This window comes from Pongo abelii, chromosome 3 (genome assembly GCF_028885655.2).
Source record: "Pongo abelii isolate AG06213 chromosome 3, NHGRI_mPonAbe1-v2.0_pri, whole genome shotgun sequence".
NCBI lineage: Eukaryota > Metazoa > Chordata > Mammalia > Primates > Hominidae > Pongo > Pongo abelii.
The window spans coordinates 191,842,869-191,863,243 of record NC_071988.2 but is presented as its reverse complement, the minus strand read 5'-3'; the positions used below and the strand labels follow the sequence as shown (position 1 = coordinate 191,863,243).

General features: G+C 35.7%; 1 protein-coding gene across 7 annotated transcripts in view; it reads right to left on the bottom strand.

Moving 5' to 3' along the window:
- The window catches only part of CLCN3 (chloride voltage-gated channel 3), a 104,956-nt gene that overhangs the window by 30,802 nt on the left and 53,779 nt on the right, over positions 1-20,375 (bottom strand). For all 7 annotated transcript variants that reach the window (XM_009240449.4, XM_009240446.4, XM_054553358.2 and 4 more), the window contains 5 exon segments: positions 12,346-12,503; positions 4,713-4,812; positions 3,246-3,433; positions 1,820-1,942; positions 137-343 (listed from right to left, as the gene is read on the bottom strand). In XM_009240449.4, coding sequence (XP_009238724.1) covers positions 137-343; positions 1,820-1,942; positions 3,246-3,433; positions 4,713-4,812; positions 12,346-12,503 — 776 coding nt within the window.

The window sequence follows — 20,375 nt, the reverse complement described above, 5'->3', positions numbered from 1 at the left end:
AAAAGAAGCACAAATTAATCTCAAAATTTTTTATCTGAATACAGAATTTATTATTTTTACGCTAAGAAATTCTTTACTTAAATAAATACTATATAATATATATTTTTCAGTCAAATTAACTACAAAAGACACTTACCTCCCTTTTTTTAGCTTCGTTTGTGCTATACTTTGGAAAGAGGTAGGAAAAGATATTTCCGCAGCAACAGGCAACATGTACCAGGGGACCTTCTTTTCCTAAACTCAAACCTGATGCCACAGCCAGGACTAATGTGACGGTTTTAATCATTAAAGTCCATTTTCCCAAGTAACCTCTGATGATGAATCCACTTAAAATAGTTTTAATCTACAAGGCAAAGATTAAGGCAACTTAATGTCCTTTAAGAAACATGAGAATGTAACGAATCCAAGTTATTTTCTTGTTTTATGCACAAAAACGACCTTTCAAATTTTAGCAGCCTATAGAAAAATTTACAGTTAATTTTTCTAAAACTTTACCTATTATGCTACATATAATAAATTGATATTATAATCTAATTCTCTACCCAAGAAAGGAGAGAGGGCAACTCTATCTCAGGAACAAAATCAAAATATCAGGCCATGTTTAAATGAATACAGACCTTAATTATAAGGATTATAATTACATAACCAAAAAAAGGGCAAATTTGAATATTTCTGTTGTAAAAATAAGCATAATATTTTAAATATATTTTGGACATTATGTTAGAAATAAGAATATTATGTTTTCTCTGAGTACTGTAATTATGTGGAATAGTTTTTTATGTATCAAGAAGGATGAATGACAACTGTTATATACTGCATGATATTGCTTTTTATGAAAGATATTCTTAATACAACCTTAAAGATCACTACAATTCCATTTTAAAAAGAAATGTATTAGGAAAAAGTTGGTAACTTATTTAACTACAGAAAAATAAAAGAGAAAAGAAATAAGTTCAAGTCAAGTTCAATCAGTCAATAATGTATAACTCTACTTTATTGTGATGAAAAATAAAACCCAAAAGTTTGTACTATTGACCCACTGTGATTAACCACTTTCTCAAAGCATAAAATGGCCAAATTCAAGAATAATTAACTTATCTAATCAAAAGGTAATTATAAAAAGAGAATGAATCAATCAAAATCAGGGTCATAGCTAGGTGTGGTGGCTCACACCTGTAATCCCAGCACTTTGGGAGGCTGAGGCGGGTGATCACTTGAGGTTAGGAGTTTGAAACCAGCCTGGCCAACATGGTGAAACCCCATCTCTACTAAAAAAAAAAAAAAAAAAAAAAATACAAAAATTAGCGGGGCATGGTGACACGTGCCTGCAATCGCAACTCCTCAGGAGGCTGAGACACAAGAATTGCTTGAGCCTGGGACGCAGAGGTTGCAGTGAGCTGAGATCGCGCCACTGCACTCCAGTCTGGACGACAGCACAAGACTCAGTCTCAAAAAAAAAAAAAAAAAAAATCAGGGTCATAACAGCAAAGTAACAACTAATCCGTCAAAGAACATTAGGTCACAAGATACTTTTTCCAGGCTCTTGATGTTTAACTAAATAGTCTGAAAATTTGCCTAGTCATGTGTTAAATTAGTGGTGAGAGAAAAAAAATCAGCCTCCACAGTAAATGACCAAATGACTATGGGGAACAATATTTTTCAATGATGTCTACCATTAGCTTATACTTAAAAACATTTTTTTTTCATATTATGAACAAACTATCCCCTCCCTCCAGAAAAGCCAACTTTTATTATCACTAAGGTCAAAAAGATAAGCATCATAATAATGTTTAATGACACTAAATATTACTTGGCTTACCTCTGGAATTCCAGAGCCACAGGCATATGGAGCAAATACCTTTACCAGGGAAACTGCAAGAAAGGCAAAACTCAAGGCCCAGAAGATGTACATTATGTAGTTCATAATATAAGAACCAGGACCCTAAAAAGAAAATAGTTCAAGAGTATGAATTTAATTTACATTGCACTCTAATGCAAATGCTTGTCATAAGAAACTTCAGTAAACGGCCAGGCATGGTGGCTCACGCCTGTAATCCCAGCACTGGGAGGTTGAAGCGGGTGGATCACCTGAGGTCAGGAGCTTGAGACTAGCTTGGCCAACATGGTGAAACCCCGTCGCTACTAAAAATACAAAAATTAGCTGGGCATGGTGGCACACGCCTGTAATACCAGCTACTCGGGAGGCTGAGGTAGAAGAATCGCTTAAACCCCAGAAGCAGAGGTTGCAGTGAGCCGAGATTGTGCCACTGCACTACAGCCTGGGCAACAGAGTGAGACTCCATCCCCCCGGCCAAAAAAAAAAAAAAAAAAAGAAAGAAAAGAAACTTCAGTAAAATGTGTAAAAGTCTCCTGGTTAATTTCCACAATAATAAAAACTTTATATGAACAAAATATTTAAGTAGAGTCCAAAAATTAATGCCTACATATACCAAGGAGCCTTGAGCCCATTTAGTCTTTTTCCTAATCCCCAAAGTCTTGTTACCAACACATCTCAGCTATACTTCAATCTCTGCCTACAAACCACTTTTTGGAAACAGTGAAAACAAATTACATCACCACTCAGATTTCATTCTGCTGCAACTTTCCAGAAGATCATTAAACTCAATTCAATTAAGCCAGGTGAGAAACAGCATACTACTCATCTTACTGCAAATGTATACCTTTTAGCTCTAAAGTTCAGCTAAAACAAAATTTAAAAAATATATCCATGTCATCATGTAAAAAATATACATATAACATCCTAAGTTCTAAAATGTTCTTTGTAGATCATAGTAAATCAACCATTTAAATGCTGTAATGCCACAAATAAAAATGTTTGATTGTCTTCAATGTATCTCTACGTAGGTTGATTTTACTAAATTATTTGATAATCATACTTTCATAATTCAAACTTCCCAATCTTAGTAATATATTAGTTTTAATAACTTGACTTCTTAGTAACTTTACACAGATCTTACTGCAATAACTATCACTTCTTTTCTACTACAGCTCAAATATATTTGCACCACAATCCAGAGGATTTGTTATATGACTATGTAGTTAACTAATAAAAAAGCTTCTTGAAACAATACTGCACTTAATTCTTTCTTGCTGCAATGTGTTGAGTGTAGATCCATTTGATGTGTATGCAATCATCTAATATGTGATTAATTCTATAATTAAATGAATTGGAAACATTTTGCTATATCAATTATTAATTCATCTTGAGACAAAGCAAGACTTACCTCTGCTTGACCTATGATTAATTCTGCCCATGTTTTCCACTGTGGACATTTATCCCTCTCTTCAAATGTTGTTTCATTAGATCCCCAACAGCACTGTTCGTGGTTGTACCACAACGCACTAAGGCAAATGCCCTCCTTTAGGTCAGTCATCCAATCGGCAGCAATGTCTATTAATCCGGCCAATGCCCCTGTAAAAATATGTTGGAGATGGTAAAAAAAAAAAAGTCAATTTTTTGGGAGTCGAGAACAATCTAGTTAAAAGGCAAGTGGAAAGCAGGAGACTCCAAAATAAAGGGTCACTTATGAACTACATATAAATTTAAGATTTTCAAATTTTAGTTATAAACTGTAAAGAGTTATTTTTTACAATAAAAGTGCTATTTTTGTTTGGAATTTTAAAAAGTTACATCATTCAAATTAATTGTGATCTGAAAAACAGTGTTTAAAAGATATTAAAATATCTTCAAAAGACAGCTACTTGGCAGGAGGTTCACAAATCTAATTTTCAATCGATAACTTAATTAACAGACTTATAAATGATGTCAATCTCATTAAAATTTAATGTCCATTAGAAATAATTATTGAAACTCATAGGAATATTTTCTTAAATTACAGAAAACCACATATCAAGATTATTTTATTGTGAGAATATAAAAAATACACAAATTTATGGTCAAATCTGGGTCCTTCTTATATAAAGAGATCAGTGGGTTACATACACAGAGGCCATAAAATTATTACGCATGCCAATTAGAATTATCAGTACTTTATTCTCTAAAAAATTTTAATTTTTGTGGTCTTCTGAACATAATCTTCCATCATGGAAGCTGAAAGTGATTATAACAGTGCTTAATATTTGTTTTCAGGTCCTCAACAGCTCTTTCTTAAAATCTCACACACTGGGACTTTGTGGCCACGCTGTATAGCAAGGTGATGAAGGGGATAGGTCTTGAGCTAGAAGGCTTTAATTCAAATCCTGGTTTAGCCATTTACTAAGCTGCATGACCTCGGTCAAACTAAGTTCCTTTTCTTCTGCTTCAGTCTCCTCATCTGTAAGACGGTGATAATGACAGCACTGGTACCACAGGATTGCGGTGAGGTTTCAATACATGTCAAGTTTTTAGAACAGTGTACAACACATAGGAAGCACTCAATAAATATTAGCTATTTATTACGATGTTAATATCAAAAGATACTTTATTGATCATCTGATCCAAACCACTTATTTTACAGATATAGAAACTGAGTCCAGAAAGATCAACCAAGCTGGATAAACACGTAAAGTGATAGAGCCAAGACTAGACTTGGAAGCCTCCTGCCTCCTAGTCTTATATTTAAGATTTTTTGAAGAAGAGAAACAAATGCTTTTTAAAATCCAACAGTACCTGAAAAAAAAATTGAGGGAAAGAGGGAAGAACAGTTTATACTTCTGTTAACTAAAAGGATTGCTTGAAAAATTTTCTTTACCTGATGCCAATCCTGTTAGTGTTACTACCAGCCATCCTGACCACGCATCATACAAACTTTTTGTCATTTCCCATGCTGATTCTTTCTTTTTGCTGTTGATCTGAAATTAGAAATGTTTATGCTTCATTTTTCCAACTATGAATAGAAGCCACAGTTCTAGAATCTAGCAATTTTTCTCATTTACCATACATAGAACAGTAATTTCAGAATTAAATAATGGAAAAGGTAAGTCTGGGGCAAAATCACTACATTACAGACAGTTGTTAATACCTGTAAACCAGACTACATGTCTTTACCCAAGACCTGCTTTTATTTTTTATTAAAAAAGTTTTTTTCTTTCAATGAGACTGGGCCTCGCTATGTTGGCCAGACTGGTCTTGAACTTCTGAGCTCAAATGATCTACCTGCCTTGGGCTCCCAAAGTGCTGGGATTACAGGTGTGAGCCACCGTGCCCAGCCAAGATCTGCATTTTAATAAGAACTCTGGGATTTCAGTGCAAAGGGTCCACAAACTATATAAAATCTGGCCTAGACTGTTTTAAATTGAATCAAATTTGAACCTCAGTTGGTACACATAACTATCTTTTATATATGTCTTCCGTAAGACAATAATGGTTTGAATTATCGGTCATTCTCTGGTCCTAGCAGTTAAGTGGATTATAATGTTCTTTAAAAGACAGGATCTGTATATAATACCATGTCCACAAATACAATGTATTACAGAATAATCATGTGGACAAAGGGACCCTCCAAAACTTATAGGCCTTTTAAATATGCAGGTTTGGAGAGCTCCGATCCCATTGGTAGAGTCCAGAGGCTCTTTCTTTAACTGTGTAAGGCAGAAGTGTCCTCTACTGGATATAGTGTACGAAGTTAGCAGATTAATAAGAGTAATAGATTTGATCCAGATCTCACTATACTAAAACACAAGAAGGTAAGTCTCACCTCTCTTACTAAGAATGTACTTCTAAACCTAAATCCCTAACTAGTCAACACCTCTCTTCTGTTCTACTAGGATTGTTGCTTTAGAAAGCCATATTTTTGGCCAGGTGTGGTGGCTCATGCTTATAATCCCAGCACTTTGGGAGTCCGAGGCAGGTGGATCACGAGGTCAGAAGTTCAAGACCAGTCTGGCCAACACAGTGAGACCCCTTCTCTACTAAAAATACAAAAATTAGCTGGGTGCGGTGGCGGGCGTCTGTAATCCCAGCTACTCGGGAAGCTGAGGCAGGAGAATCACTTGAATCTGGGAGGCAGAGGTGGCAGTCAGCAGAGATCGTGCCACTGCACTCCAGCCTGGGTGACAGAGCTAGACTCCGTCTCAAAAAAAAAAAAAAAGCCAATTTTCAGCCCAGGACTTCAGTGCTCAACTGTTCTGAAGGAGGGCTACAGCTAGAATTCAATGACCCAGTCTATTTCTTTTTTTTTTTTTTTTTTTATACTTTAAGTTTTAGGGTACATGTGCACAACGTGCAGGTTTGTTACATATGTATACATGTGCCATGTTGGTGTGCTGCGCTCATTAACTTGTCATTTAGCATTAGGTATATCTCCTAATGCTATCCCTCCCCCCTCCCCCCACCCCACAACAGTCCCCGGTGTGTGATGTTCCCCTTCCTGTGTCCATGTGTTCTCATTGTTCAATTCCCACCTATGAGTGAGAACATGCGGTGTTTGGTTTTTCATCCTTGCGACAGTTTGCTGAGAATGATGGTTTCCAGCTTCATCCATGTCCCTACAAAGGACATGGACCCAGTCTACTTCAAGAATTGGGTCTATTTGAAGCCACAATGCCCCACTAAAATGACACAGTAAGTTCTAAGTTGAATGAGGCAATTTTACCCCTTCTACCCTATAAGCAACCAAACACAGATATTAACCATTCTTTAGAATTAGAAATAGGTTATTTCTTTCAAAAATAATCACTAAACTCCATGTTGCTTTTCTTCAATAAAAATAAATAATGTGTAAGAAAACATGATAATATTAAGCCGTTTTCAGACTGAGTCACTGCTGTTTTCTTTATATAACTGCTTGCACAGCATCATAGTCAGTCACTTAAGTAGTTGCTTGATGGAGTGTACCAAGTAAAAAAGATATATGTACAGAGAGTTCAATCATCACCATTCCTAAAATCTGGAAATCATTTAAATGTTCATCAACATAGCATCAGATAAATAAATTGCAGTATACCTATGTAATGAAAAATTCTGTAGCAATTAAAAAGAATGAGATACATTTAGTGTTATACAGGAAAAAAGCAAGATGGCTAAAAGTATGCTAAAAGACAGGAATATAAATATTTATGCTTATATTTTTAAAAATCAGAAGATAAACCGTAAGTTAAAAATGTAAATTATTACTTATAAGGGGAAGAAGACAATAGGTTGGATGGGACAGAGATAGAAACTAGACTTCTTTGAACATGCCTGTTTTGTACATTTAACTTTGGAACCATGGAAATACTTCATATATGTATAATAAAACAAAACTAAATCTAAAAAGCAAACCTTAAAAATTGAAGTAAAGTTAAATGAATCAAAGGTGCATCTAACTGGTAACATAATGCCACAGAAGAAACTATTCCAAGGGACTTTACAACAAAGTAATTTGTATAAACAACTTTGGTGGAATAAATAAAGGATAGGCCAGACGTGATGGCTCAGGCCTGTAATCTCTGCACTTTGGAAGGCAAAGGCAGGAGGACTGTTAGAGGCCAGAAGTTTCAGACCAGCCTGAGTAACATAGCAAGACCCAGGCTCTTAAAAAAAAAAAAAAAAAAAATTAGCCAGGCATGGTGGTGTGCGCCTGCAGTCCCAGCTACCTGGGAGGCTGGAGACAGATTACCTAAAATTTTTCAGTAGGCATATTGTTGGAGATGGTGTTGGTACTGTTATTCTGACAATGTTGTATGTGTGTATTGTGGGGTAAATGAAATGACTATGTTTGTGATGGTCAGATTTTTGGCATGACTTAAAGGAAATGCAGATTTAAGAACTAGAGGGTTAGCCCCATAGTTATGAATTCAAATTAGTAGAGTCATATAAACTTAGGAGGCTAGAAACAATAGCCAACCCAGAAGTGACAAGTATCACCTAGTGCCTAGATTGTACCTATATTATATTTTCCTTCAATGGAATCAGAGAGCTCCTTGGAGAAATGGCTGATTCCAGGTTTGCTGCGGGAAATGTCTAGATGAATCAGGATTAGGATTAGGATTATCTAAGGACATGACAAAGGACACGGATAGCAAACTAAATAAGCTCCCACTAATCTAAAATAACATGAACATCAATAAGAATAATAACAGTGATGATTAAAACACAAAGATACTTAAATCCATGAGTCCATGAAGACACAGAAAAAAACAACCAAACAAGCAAAAAATCTCATTGGTCAACTTTGAGGATGCTAAGGAACCTAGTATTTCAAGATTTCTCCCTTTCCTGTACCACCTTTACTTCAGGGAATCCAAATGGTTGATGTGGGGTAAACTCTCTATAGAAATATGCAAGCTAATAAATAAAAAAGGAACAATAATTAAACTGCAACCATTTTGTAAAATACTGAAATAGTAATATTTGAAATTACAGAATGTCAATTTGCTTCAAAATAATCTGGGGTAGGAAGGCTACAAGTATAACAAAAAAGTTCACAGAAAAAAAGAATTAGGTTGGGTATATGCACTGACATAGAAAGGCTTTAAAATTTAATGTAGGCCGGGCACAGTGGCTCCCACCTGTAATCCCAACATTTTGGGAGGCTGAGACAGGTGGATCACTTGAGGCCAGGAGTTTGAGACCAGCCTGGCCAACATGGCGAAACCCCATCTCTACTTAAACTACAAAAATTAGCCAGCGTGGTGGCGCATGCCTGTAATCCCAGTTACTTGGGGGACTGAAGCACAAGAATTGCTTGAGCCTGGAAGGCGGAGGTTGCAAAGAGTCGAGATCGCACCACTGCACTTCAGCCTGGGCAAAAGAGCAAGACTCTGCTAAAAAAAAAAAAAAAGAAAAAAAAATTAATTTTAAGAACAACAGTAAGTATATAAATGTGTGGAATTTTCCAGCTTTAAAAAATTTTGTTTATATAAGCATGGATCAAAATATTGAAAAATATTTGATTGGTCTAGGAAGAGATGGTTGATAAAATACTGGCTACTTCATATATTGCTATACCATTTGCAATGTTTTCAAGGACTGTACACTAACCATTTACATACTCAGAGAAAAAAGTGTTTTTTGTTTGTTTTGGAGGGTGACAGGGTCTAGCTGTATCACCCAGGTTGGAGGGCAATGGTGCAATCATAATTCACTGTAACTTAGAACTCCCAGGCTCAAGGGATCATCCCACCTCAGCTTTCCAAGTAGCTAGGGCTACAGGCTCAAGACACTATACCCAGCTAATTTTTGTTTTGTTGTGTAGAGATAGAGTCTCCATATTTGCCCAGGCTGGTCTCAAACTCCTGGGATCCAGCGATCCTCTGCCTCGACCTTCCAAAGCACTGGGATTACAGGCATGAGCCACTATGACCAGCCTGTTTTGGTTTCCTTTGATCTCAGTTTTCTCTAAAATTTTATGAACATAGTGTCACGGATACTCTCTAGGTACCACACTTTAAAATACACTTAAATCCCAACCTGAATACTGTTAATGTCTCTGAATGTATACTTCTAAGTACAAATGTATTTACCTAATGATCATTACAAGACACAGGATTTATAGTGTGTCTGATCTAGGCACTTTGGATTAAAATAGTGGTTTTCAAAGTACGGTCTACAGGCACCTTGGAGGATCCCCGAGACCTTTTCAACGGGTCTGCAAGATAAAACTGTTTACAAAATAATACAAGACATTATGTGCCTTTTTCACTGTGTTGACATTTTTACTGAAAATGCAAAACCAGTGGCAAAATTGCTGACTCCTTAGCAAAAATCAGGCAGTGGCACTCAAATGTACTGGCAGTCGTTACATTCTTGACTGCCATGCTTCCCAGTAAAATCAAATAAATAAATAATATTATGCCAGTTTCAAATAAGAGCATCTTTGATGAAGCAGTAAAAACTGCTATGCCTCAATCACTGAGTCTTTTTAATATTTTGTGTGATGAAATAAGAACCATGCATAAGGAACTATGCATAACTACATACATCTGCTGCATGTGGAAGTATGTATGAGGTTATGTCCTAAAGAAAAGCACTTGTGTAATTTATTTGAGTTGCAAAATAAACTAGACACTTACATGGAATGCCATTTTTACTTGAAAGAGTGACATCAAACTATGGTTTCCCAGACTTGGGAATTTGACAGGTATTTTCTCAATAATGAAACCAAGTAATCCTGTCATTTTTAAGTTAAATAAATGTGTATTTGTTTCCAATGACAGAATTTGAGCTCTCTAGTAAAAATTAGAATTTTAGGAAACTTGTATCTATCACTGTGAGGATGATAGGTTCCCAATACTTAGAGTTTTTTTCTGAATAGATCAAAGGTAAAATTAACAAATGTGATTTTTAAAATATTGTAAATATTTTACAATATTTTACATATTTTAAATTTTAAATTTAAATATTACAAATTTTAAATATTGTACAATATTTAAAATATTGTAAAATATATTATATAACTGTCAACATTTAAAAGATCCACATAAATCAGTGAATCAATATTTTCTAAATGATCACTGCATAATGTTACAAAATCATATATTCAAAATCAATGGATTTTAATGTAACAGAAGACAAAGTTCATTGATGCAGTTTCAAAGTACACATTACAACTAATCTTTAAGAAACTAACAATTGTCACTTTAGTGTAGTATCAAAGAAGAATATTTGCAATAATCTTAAAAGACTATTAAAATACTCATAGCTTTTCCAACTATATTATCTGTGTATGAGGTTGAATTTTCTTCACATACTTCCATAAAAACAACATATAACATATTGAATGCAAAAGCAGATATGAGAATCCAGCAGTTTTATTAAGCCAGACAATAATGAGATTTATAACAAATGTAGCACGTCATTCTCTCACTAAATTTTTTTGAAAATATAGTTTCATAAAAATGTTATTTATGTTAACATGTAATGGGTTTTGTTACTGTTATTTTTAAATGAATTAGTTTTTTTTAAAAATCCTCAGTTTCAGTGTCTAATATGGTAAATATCCATTGATAAAAACCACATAAACAAAGTCTCCTTGGGGCTCTTCAGTATCTTTTAAGAGTTTAAAGGGGGTCTGAGAGCAAAAAGTTTAAGAATCACTAGATTAAAGCACTGGATTTCATGTACTGTATTTTATTTTTAGATATGCCCTAAAGGTAAATATCATCTGATGAATCTCAGAAGCTGTACCTTTCATAAACAATATAATATAATTTGAATTTCAGGTTTCACACACATATACATTAATATGGAAGCTTATAATTCATGTAAATAGTCATTTCCATTGACAAGTAAATTTCCAACACCAAAACTGTATAGAGCCTTTTGAGATTTGGAATTTTATTTTTCAAAAAGATTTTCTACTTTGGGAGGCTGAGGTCAGCCAATCACTTGAGGCCAGGAGTTCGAGACTAGCCTGGCCAACATGGCGAAACTTCATCTCTACTAAAAATACAAAAATTAGCTTGGCATGATGGCACACACCTATAATTCCAGCTACTCAGGAGGCTGAATACAAGAATCGCTTAAACGTGGAAGGCAGAGGTTGCAGTGAGCCAAGATTGCACCACTGCACTCCAGTTTGGGCAACAGAATGGGCGACAGTCCCCCAATCTCCAAAAAAAAATTGTTTTTTAAAAAACGTATTTTGTATAAAAACTAGCCAGGCATGGTGGCGCATGTTTGTAGTCCCAGCTACTCAGGAGGCTGAGGCAGGAGCATTGCTTGAATCCAGGAGGCGGAGGGTGCAGTGAGCCAAGATCACACCACTACACTCCAGCATGGGCAGAAGACTGAGACTCTGTCTCAAAAATAAATAAATAAATACAAAATAAAAAATGGATTTGGATTACACTATCAGTAAGTCACGACCACCAACAAAAAGGATCCATAAGTTGTACTTTTATATGTTAAAGCCGTTTTTAAAAAAACAGTAAACCATTACAACACTCAATAAGCTTTATGTGGGAGCCAGATTGAGAAATATCTCAGAATCAAATACTGGGAAAGCAGATAAAAGAAAACAGCAAAATCCCACAAGACTATCTGCCCCCAGTAGATTTCTTCTTTTTCCATAGGTAAGAGCTATGCAATGAGTTTCCTTTTTTGCCTTAGCTGGTGGGCTGCTCAAAGCCCAAAATCATGCTGACCTCCATATCTGGAACTTGGCTTGTTCTTCCCCCCAACTCCTATGCTGTATTTTTCCCTTTCCTTCTTATTTTGTCTTCTTATTGTATTTCCTTGTTTTTTAGCTACCTGAAATCCTTTCTGGAAAGTTACAGGGTATAAGTAAACTAAAAAAATTAAACATAGAAAAAGAAAAAAACACGTACCACATATGAAATGTAGACATTTACTTATATTAAATGTAAACATATTTTGGCAGCCTGAGATCATTGGCAGAAATATATTATTAAAAGATCTAATTATGCACTATGTTTTTAAAAATTTTTACTAAAAACACTTACCCGTCTATGCCTTTCTCTGTCTTTACATTTTTCTCGCACCCAATCAATAGTATGGAAATCATCATATGTACCAACACCTGGAATTGGTTCATCCAAAAGATCCAGTAAATGTGTAGAACTGTTAATGCTGCCTCCATTCGTCATTGTATAATGAGTTCCTACAGAAGAAAAAAGGAAAGATGAGTATGTTTTAGAAGAGACAATAGTGAGCTAAGTAACCTTCTTAGAAATTCATTATTAAGTCATACAGAAATAATATCGATTGAAATCATTGCAATTAGAGAAAAATGTGTTAAGAAAAATTATCCAAAACTTGGAAATAAGGCCAAAAGATTATGGCATGTCCTCTTAAAGTCAAACCCAAGTGTCAACAATTAGCCTGCAAAATATTCACCTGACGCTCTGGAGAATTTTGAAGACTATTTACTACTGATTAGGGAATAGACACTGTAAAATTAGAAAATGATTTGTAAAAGATAAATTGAAAATAGTAATTTTTATCTGGTAAAATGCAAATAAATTCTGTCCAGTAGAAACAATAACCCTTAGAGTTGTGGTTTTGTTTTTGCCCTGTAAGGATTTGCTTTCTTTCACTGATGATATACACTTCATCTCACACATCCTCCTCTCAATCAGCCTTGTCAGGCGGGTTCCCTCATTAGAGTCAAATAAATCTTTGACACATGTTCACCATGTATCTTATACGAGTACCACAGACTTAAGAAATGTATCAGGAAGGACATTAAAAGACAGCTCAAGAAAAAGAAATACAAGTGGCTTTTAAATATGAAAATAAGCTCAACCTAACACATAAAAAGAAATGCAAATCAAATCCACAATATCATTTCCCTGTATCAGATTAGTAAAGATGACGTGTGTGAATGCACTAATTTAGCAAAGCTATGGAGAAAGAAGTCCTATCACAAAATTAGTAGTTTAAGTATGAAATGGAACAATTCCTTTGGGAAGGCGAAAGCTAACAAAATTTAACATACACAGATGCTCTTCAACCTAGCAAGTTCACGTCTAGGTTTTTTTCTTGCAGCTACACTTGCATAAATCCTTGAATAAACCCATAAATTATGCGCAATGTGGGCAGAACATCTTACTATGTGCTATAGAAAGAAAACAAAAACATATTAATGCCAAAGTGCTCATAATCTAAAACGGGTTGGCAAAGAGCCAGAGAGTAAATATTTTAGGCTTTGGATGCCACACAGTTGCAACAACTCAATTCTGCCATAGTAGCACAAAAGAAATCATAGACAATATGTTCATGAATGAGTCTGAATGTGTTCCGATAAAACTTTATTTACAAAACAGGTGAAGGACAGGATTTGGCACACGGCTCATAGTTTGCCAATCCCTGATCTAAAGTCTGTACAGCAGACTTTACAACTGAAGACTTCTATTAAGAATTTTTTATAGAAATAGCACTTTACAGTGTAGCAGATACAAAGATAATTTTTAAAAAAACTGCCCCTGACTTCCAGATGCAATATAATATAATATTTTTATAATATAACAAATTATATTTCAAAATAAAGTTCAAATACTGAAGTTCCAAGGTTCCAATATTCTTTGACTACAATTCTAGTCATGTTACCCATATTTAATTTGTTAAAAAGAAAGAAATCTTGGGACTGTAGCACCTGGAACTAGGTGGATTAATCTAAGAAAACTTCCTAAAAAACATGAATTTTAAATTGTAATATGAAATAAATTAGGCTATGGTTTCACAATGAGAATTATAGCTATACATTCCATGTTAGATACACTTAACACCTATTTCTGAAAGAAGAAACATATGTGAGTACAGTCGGTAAAAGACAATTTATATTGCTATTAGAAAAAGAGCTTTTGGGCCAGGTGCAGTGGCTCACGCCTGTAATCCCAGCATTTTGGGAGGCTGAGATGGGTGGATTGCTTGAGCTCAGGAATTTGAGACCAGCTTGGGCAACATGGCAAAACCTCATCTCCACTTACAAAAAAAAAAAATGCTGGGCATGGTGATATGTGCCTGTAGTCCCAGCTACTCAGTAGGGTAAGTTGAGAGAATTGCTTGAGCCCAGGTTCGTCGTCGCGCCACTGCATTTCAACCGGGCCACACAGCAAGATGCTGTCTCAAAAAAAAAAAAAAAGAAAAAAAAAGAGTTTAGAGTGTAAAAAACAGGCTGGGCAAGAAATATGATAATCCGAGTGAAAATTATTAGACTTGACAGTGGAAGTAAAGAGATACAAACATTTTGGGAAGAAATTTGGAAATACCTATCAAAATATAAGGGTTCTACTTCTAGCAATTAATTCTACAAATGCACAAAGGCTTAAATATTTAATTGAACCATTATCAGTAATACTGAAAAATTCAAACCAATGAAAATGTCTCATCTATTGGTAATGAATGAAATTATGTAATTTATATATAATGCAGCAGTTAAAAAGAACAAGGTTGATCAATATATACTGGTATAAAAAATTGGCTATAATAAATTGCAGTTTTTAAAAAAGGGCCAGGTGTAGATCAGCATTTTAATATGCAAATTACTGTGTAAAATTTATACAGTAATACAGAGAATACAGAGAAAGTAGTATGACCAAACATGAGACAACATATTAATAACGGTTATCTCTGGGGATTACAATTGTCAAAAGCAGAAAATGAACTTTCATTTTCTACTTTGTACTTACAGGTATACATATATGTATAAGCACACACACAGTATTTTCATAGAACCATAGAGACAGCTATGAAAATAGAGAAATTCTAACGACTCTAATCATCATTTAAGTAAACAGAGCAATGAACTGTTACCAAAAGGCCCAGATTCTAGTCCTGGACAGCTAACTTTAGACAAGTCTCCTTTAAATATTAAGTATCTGTCAGCATCCTTGACAACTACATGATATATGCTACAGCTTATAGTAAAGATACATAAACAAAGAAACATTTAAATTTTTTCCAAAGCACTGTAAACTTTGAAAACCTCATACATAATTTCAAATAGGTGACTTTAGCATAAGTGATTATAAATTATATCCTGAAATTATTTTGTAATGCAGATTTTAATGCCAAAAATTACTCAGAGGTTATTACTGAAAAGGTAGCTAATTATTTGATATAGAATATAAGAAGTGGCACTCTATACTAATGTTTAAAAAAATTGTAAAAATAAAACACGAGATATGTTTATTTTATTATAGGACTTTTAAGGAATGGAGCAAAATTCCCAGACTACTCTTGCCATCTTTCTGGTTTAAACAAACTCATTCTCTTTTGTTTACAGATTAAAAAACAATTATATATGTTAAAGCCAGAATCTGAACTTTTTGTAATCACTATAAACATTCTTAGACTAGATCAAGAGATCATTTGAAATCAATTTGCAGTGGGATAAGGGAGGAATGCACAAAGAACCACGATGCCAATACTATTAACTAATTTTATTACTGCTGAGATATAAGCCAAATAAACTATAGAGTAGGTTTTTTGATGATTCTGAGAGGACATGAATATAGAAGGCGCTAATATTTTAAACAACGTAATAGTACTAATGAACATTTGCTTCTACCAGGTCCAACAGGGTTCTCGCTTATCTCCCTATTTATTACATTTAAATGCCTGCCTTGGAAGCCGGGAGTGGTGGCCCACGCCTGTAATCCCAGTACTTTGGCAGGCTGAGGAGGACGAAGAGATTGAGCTCAGGAGTTGGAGACCAGCCTGGGCAACATGGCAAAACCCCATCTCTACAAAAACTAGCTGGGCATGGTGGTGTGCACCTGTAATCCCAGCTACTCGGGAGGCTGAAGTGGAAGGACTGCTGGAGTCTGGGAAGTAGAGGCTGAAGTGGGCTGTGACTGCGCCAATGCGCTCCAGCCTGGGCGACAGAGCAAAACTCGTCTCCAAAAAAAAAAGTGTACCTTGGAAAGGTGTAAAACTTCTAAAAGGAGAGTGGCACACTGATTTCAGTGTTTTAGCAGAAGTACTCCAAAAAATAATAATAATAATAATTGATACCATTCTTGGCCAAAGGTTTAAAGGCCCAATCCCTGCATCAATGCCCACGTTCATTTACATACAACACATACTCAAAAGCTTAAACTTAAAGCTTTAATAAAGCTCTTCCCCACCCTCCCATCCTAATGTTATGTAGTAACTTCCACTTTGAAAAGCTAGCTGAAAGGCCACACGTTTTCTTGAGAAAAAGCAATTGGAGAATAAATATAACAGGAACACTTATAATATCTTGACATATGTGAGAATCTCTGACTCTGCTTTCCATATAATATTAAAACTGATCATTTAGAAAATGCAAATGCCACTTATGGCTTTCTGGTAAGATATACAGTACTTCTGTGGTATTCTGGCCAAAAATGCATAAAATGTATCTTATAAGGAAAAACCAGACACACCCAAACTAAGGGAAATTCTGCAAAATATATGGATTGTACTCTCCAAAAATGTCAAGGTTATGAAAGATAAAGAACTGAGGAACTGTTCTAGATTAAAACAAGATGTAACATATGCTCCAGGATTAGCTCCTAGACCAGGAAAAAAAACTTTTTTCTTTTGTACTAAAGGACACAGTGAGACAACTGGCATATTGGAAAATGGTCTGCAGATCATGTCATAGTATGGTATCAATGTAAATGTTCTGATTTTGAAAAGCGTAGACGTGTACAGTAGCTATACAGAAGAAAATGCCCTTTCTTGAGGGAATACACAACACTTAAGTATTTAGGAGTAAAAGCACGTCACGTCTGCGTTTGACTCTTTACGTGGCTCAGAAAAAACTATATAGTGCATACATGCCCTATATCTATATAAAATGCTACATATTACATATAACGGCATATATAGTACTTGGAGAATACAGACATAATGAACAAATGTGGTAAAATATTAATATTTCAGGAATTGGGGTGACAGGTATATGGGATTCTTTGTACTATTTTTAAACTTCTGTAAGTCTGAAGTTACTTTAAGAAAAAGCCTACTATGAAATATTTTGCAAATTTCATTTTCCCTCCTACATTGCCCTTCTCTGGGTAGAGTTGAAGAAATATGGACTACTGATCTTGTTACTCTTTATTTAAAAAATAAAAAGCGAAATTTCTATACCACTTAACATGTAACCATAATACATCGCTAGCCCCCCTTAAAGAATTTCCAGGCTATTTGCAGCATGAAGATAATAAGCAAACAAAATATACATTTCTCCAATAGACTTACGAATGATGAAGTGGAAAAGTACAGACTGCTGTTCTCATTTTTATGAGGTAGAAAAAGGTACAGTAGTGCAATAAACATTTACATTAGGCATGTGTCTTGCTTTCAGTGACTTTCAAATAATTACTCTGTGGAAACTACTCAACATCTTAATTTACATGATTCAGCAATTCAGAATCTCTGAAAACCAGAAAATTTTCAAACATCCAAACATTTACTTTAGTATGTGACATTTCAAATATTTTCCCTTATAATTTGTTCTGCCAAACATGCAAATCTGAATAGTATAAAGAAGGAGAAGAAAAGGAAAATTTCTATCCTAAACTGGGGAGAAGTCACTATATTTCTAATATGAAAAGTAATTTTAAAGGTATTATGTTTTCTAACAATAACAATGGCTTTAAAATAATACTGTTGCGCTGTTTCTTTGCATATAATTCTCTGAATGAAACCTAGACTTGTGTAAGATATAACTTACAGCTGGGCGTGGTGGTTCCCGCTTGGAATCCCAGCACTTTGGGAGGCTAAGGCGGGTGGAACACAAGGTCAGGAGTTCAAGACCAGCCTGGCCAAGATGGTGAAACCCTGTCTCTACTAAAAATACAAAAATTAGCTGGGCGTGGTGGCAGGCGCCTGTAATCCCAGCTATTCAGGAGGCTGAGGAAGAAGAATCACTTGAATCCGGGAGGTGAAAGTTGCAGTGAGCTGAGATTGCACCATTGCACTCTAGCCTGGGCGACAGAGCAAGACTCCATCTCAAACAAAACAAACAAACAAACAAAATATATATATATATAGGCTAAAATGAGATAAGTACAAAAAATTACATATATGTTAAAATTTTTTAAAAGCAACAGTATATCCAATTTTACCTCTCAATTTCATCTTACGCATGAATAAAGGATGTATCTTTTAGGTACCGTCACAGCATAAATTAAAGTTCTCTTCCACATAAAGTACATCTCCTCTTTTTTCCTATAATAATATATCAAAGGCTAGGCGTGGTGGCTCACACCTGTAATCCCAGCACTTTGGGAGGCTGAGGCAGGTGGCTCACTTGAGGCCAGGGGTTTGAGACTAAACTGGCTAACATGGTGAAACCCCGACTTCATTAAAAATACAAAAATTATCTGGGTGTGGTGGTGCACGTCTGTAGTCCCAGATCCTCATTTTATTTTATTCTATCTATCTATCTATCTATCTATCTATCATCTATCCATTTATTTATTTTGAGATGGAGACTCGCTCTGTCGCCCAGGCTGGAGTGCAGTGGCGCGATCTTGGCTCACTGCAAGCTCTGCCTCCTGGGTTCAGGCCATTCTCCTGCCTCAGCCTCCCGAGTAGCTGGGACGACAGGCGCCCGCCACCACGCCCGGCTAATTTTTTTTATTTTTAGTAGAGACGGGGTTTCACCGTGTTAGCCAGGATGGTCTCAATCTCCTGACCTCGTGATCTGCCTGCCTCAGCCTCCCAAAGTGTTGAGATTACAGGCGTGAGCCACTGTGCCCAGCCACAGTTAGATATTATTAACCTAAAATGACAGGATTTGCCTTGGACCAGCCATTTCTCAAAGCATATGCAGTTCTCACTTACCTGTGAAGACAGTAGTAGAGCTGCAGTGGAATACCTCCAGGAAAGACTAAGCAAGTTCCTTAGTCCATGCTATTTTCTTGACCCCTCCACACACCTTCCCCGCACCAATTCAGTCAGAGACATCCATTGCCATAGGAAAAGAAATACACAGCAGAGCATGGAGAACACGATTCGATATTACGGTATCCCAGTTTCAAATGTAAGCTTCTGAAACCCACAGTGGAGAAAAATTCTTTTTTTTTTTTTATTTAAGTTCTGGGATACATGTTCAGAATGTGCAGGTTTGTTACATAGGTGCACATGTGCCATGGTGGTTTGCTGCACTTACCAACCCATCGTCTAGGTTTTAAACCCCAAATGCATTAGGTATTTGTCCTAATGCTCTCCCTCCCCTTGTCCCCCACCCTCTGACAGGCCTCGGTGTGTGATGTTCCCCTCCCTGTGTCCATGTGCTCTCATTGTTCAACTCCCACTTATAAGTGAGAACATGCAGTGTTTGGTTTTCTATTTCTGTGTTAGTTTGCTGAGAATGATGGCTTCCAGCTTCATCCATGTCCCTGCAAAGGACATGATCTCATTCCTTTTTATGGCTGCATAGTATTCCATGGTATATGTGCCACATTTTCTTTATCCAGTATACCATTGATGGGTATTTGGGTTGGTTCCAAGTCTTTGCTATTGTAAATAGTGCTATAATAAACATACGTGTGCATGTGTCTTTATAGCAGAATGATTTATAATCCTTTGGGTATATACCCAGTAATGGGATTGCTGGGTCAAATGGTATTTCTGGTTCTAGATCCTTGAGGAATCACCACACTGTCTTCCACAATGGTTGAACTAATTTACACTCCCACCAACAATGTAAAAGCATTCCTATTTCTCCACAGACTTACCCACATCTATTCTTTTTTGACTTTTTATAATAATCACCATTTGACTGGCATGAGATAACATCTCATTGTGGTTTTGATTTTCATTTCTCTAATGATCAGTGATGATGAGTACAACTTAAAAGGGACGTGAAGGACCTGTTCCAGGAGAACTACAAACCACTGCCCAAGGAAATAAGAAAGGACACAAACAAATGGAAAAATATTCCATGCTCATGGATAGGAAGAATCAAAATCATGAAAATGGCCATACTGCCCAAAGTAGTTTATAGATTCAATGCTATTCCCATCAAGCTACCATTGACTTTCCTCACAAA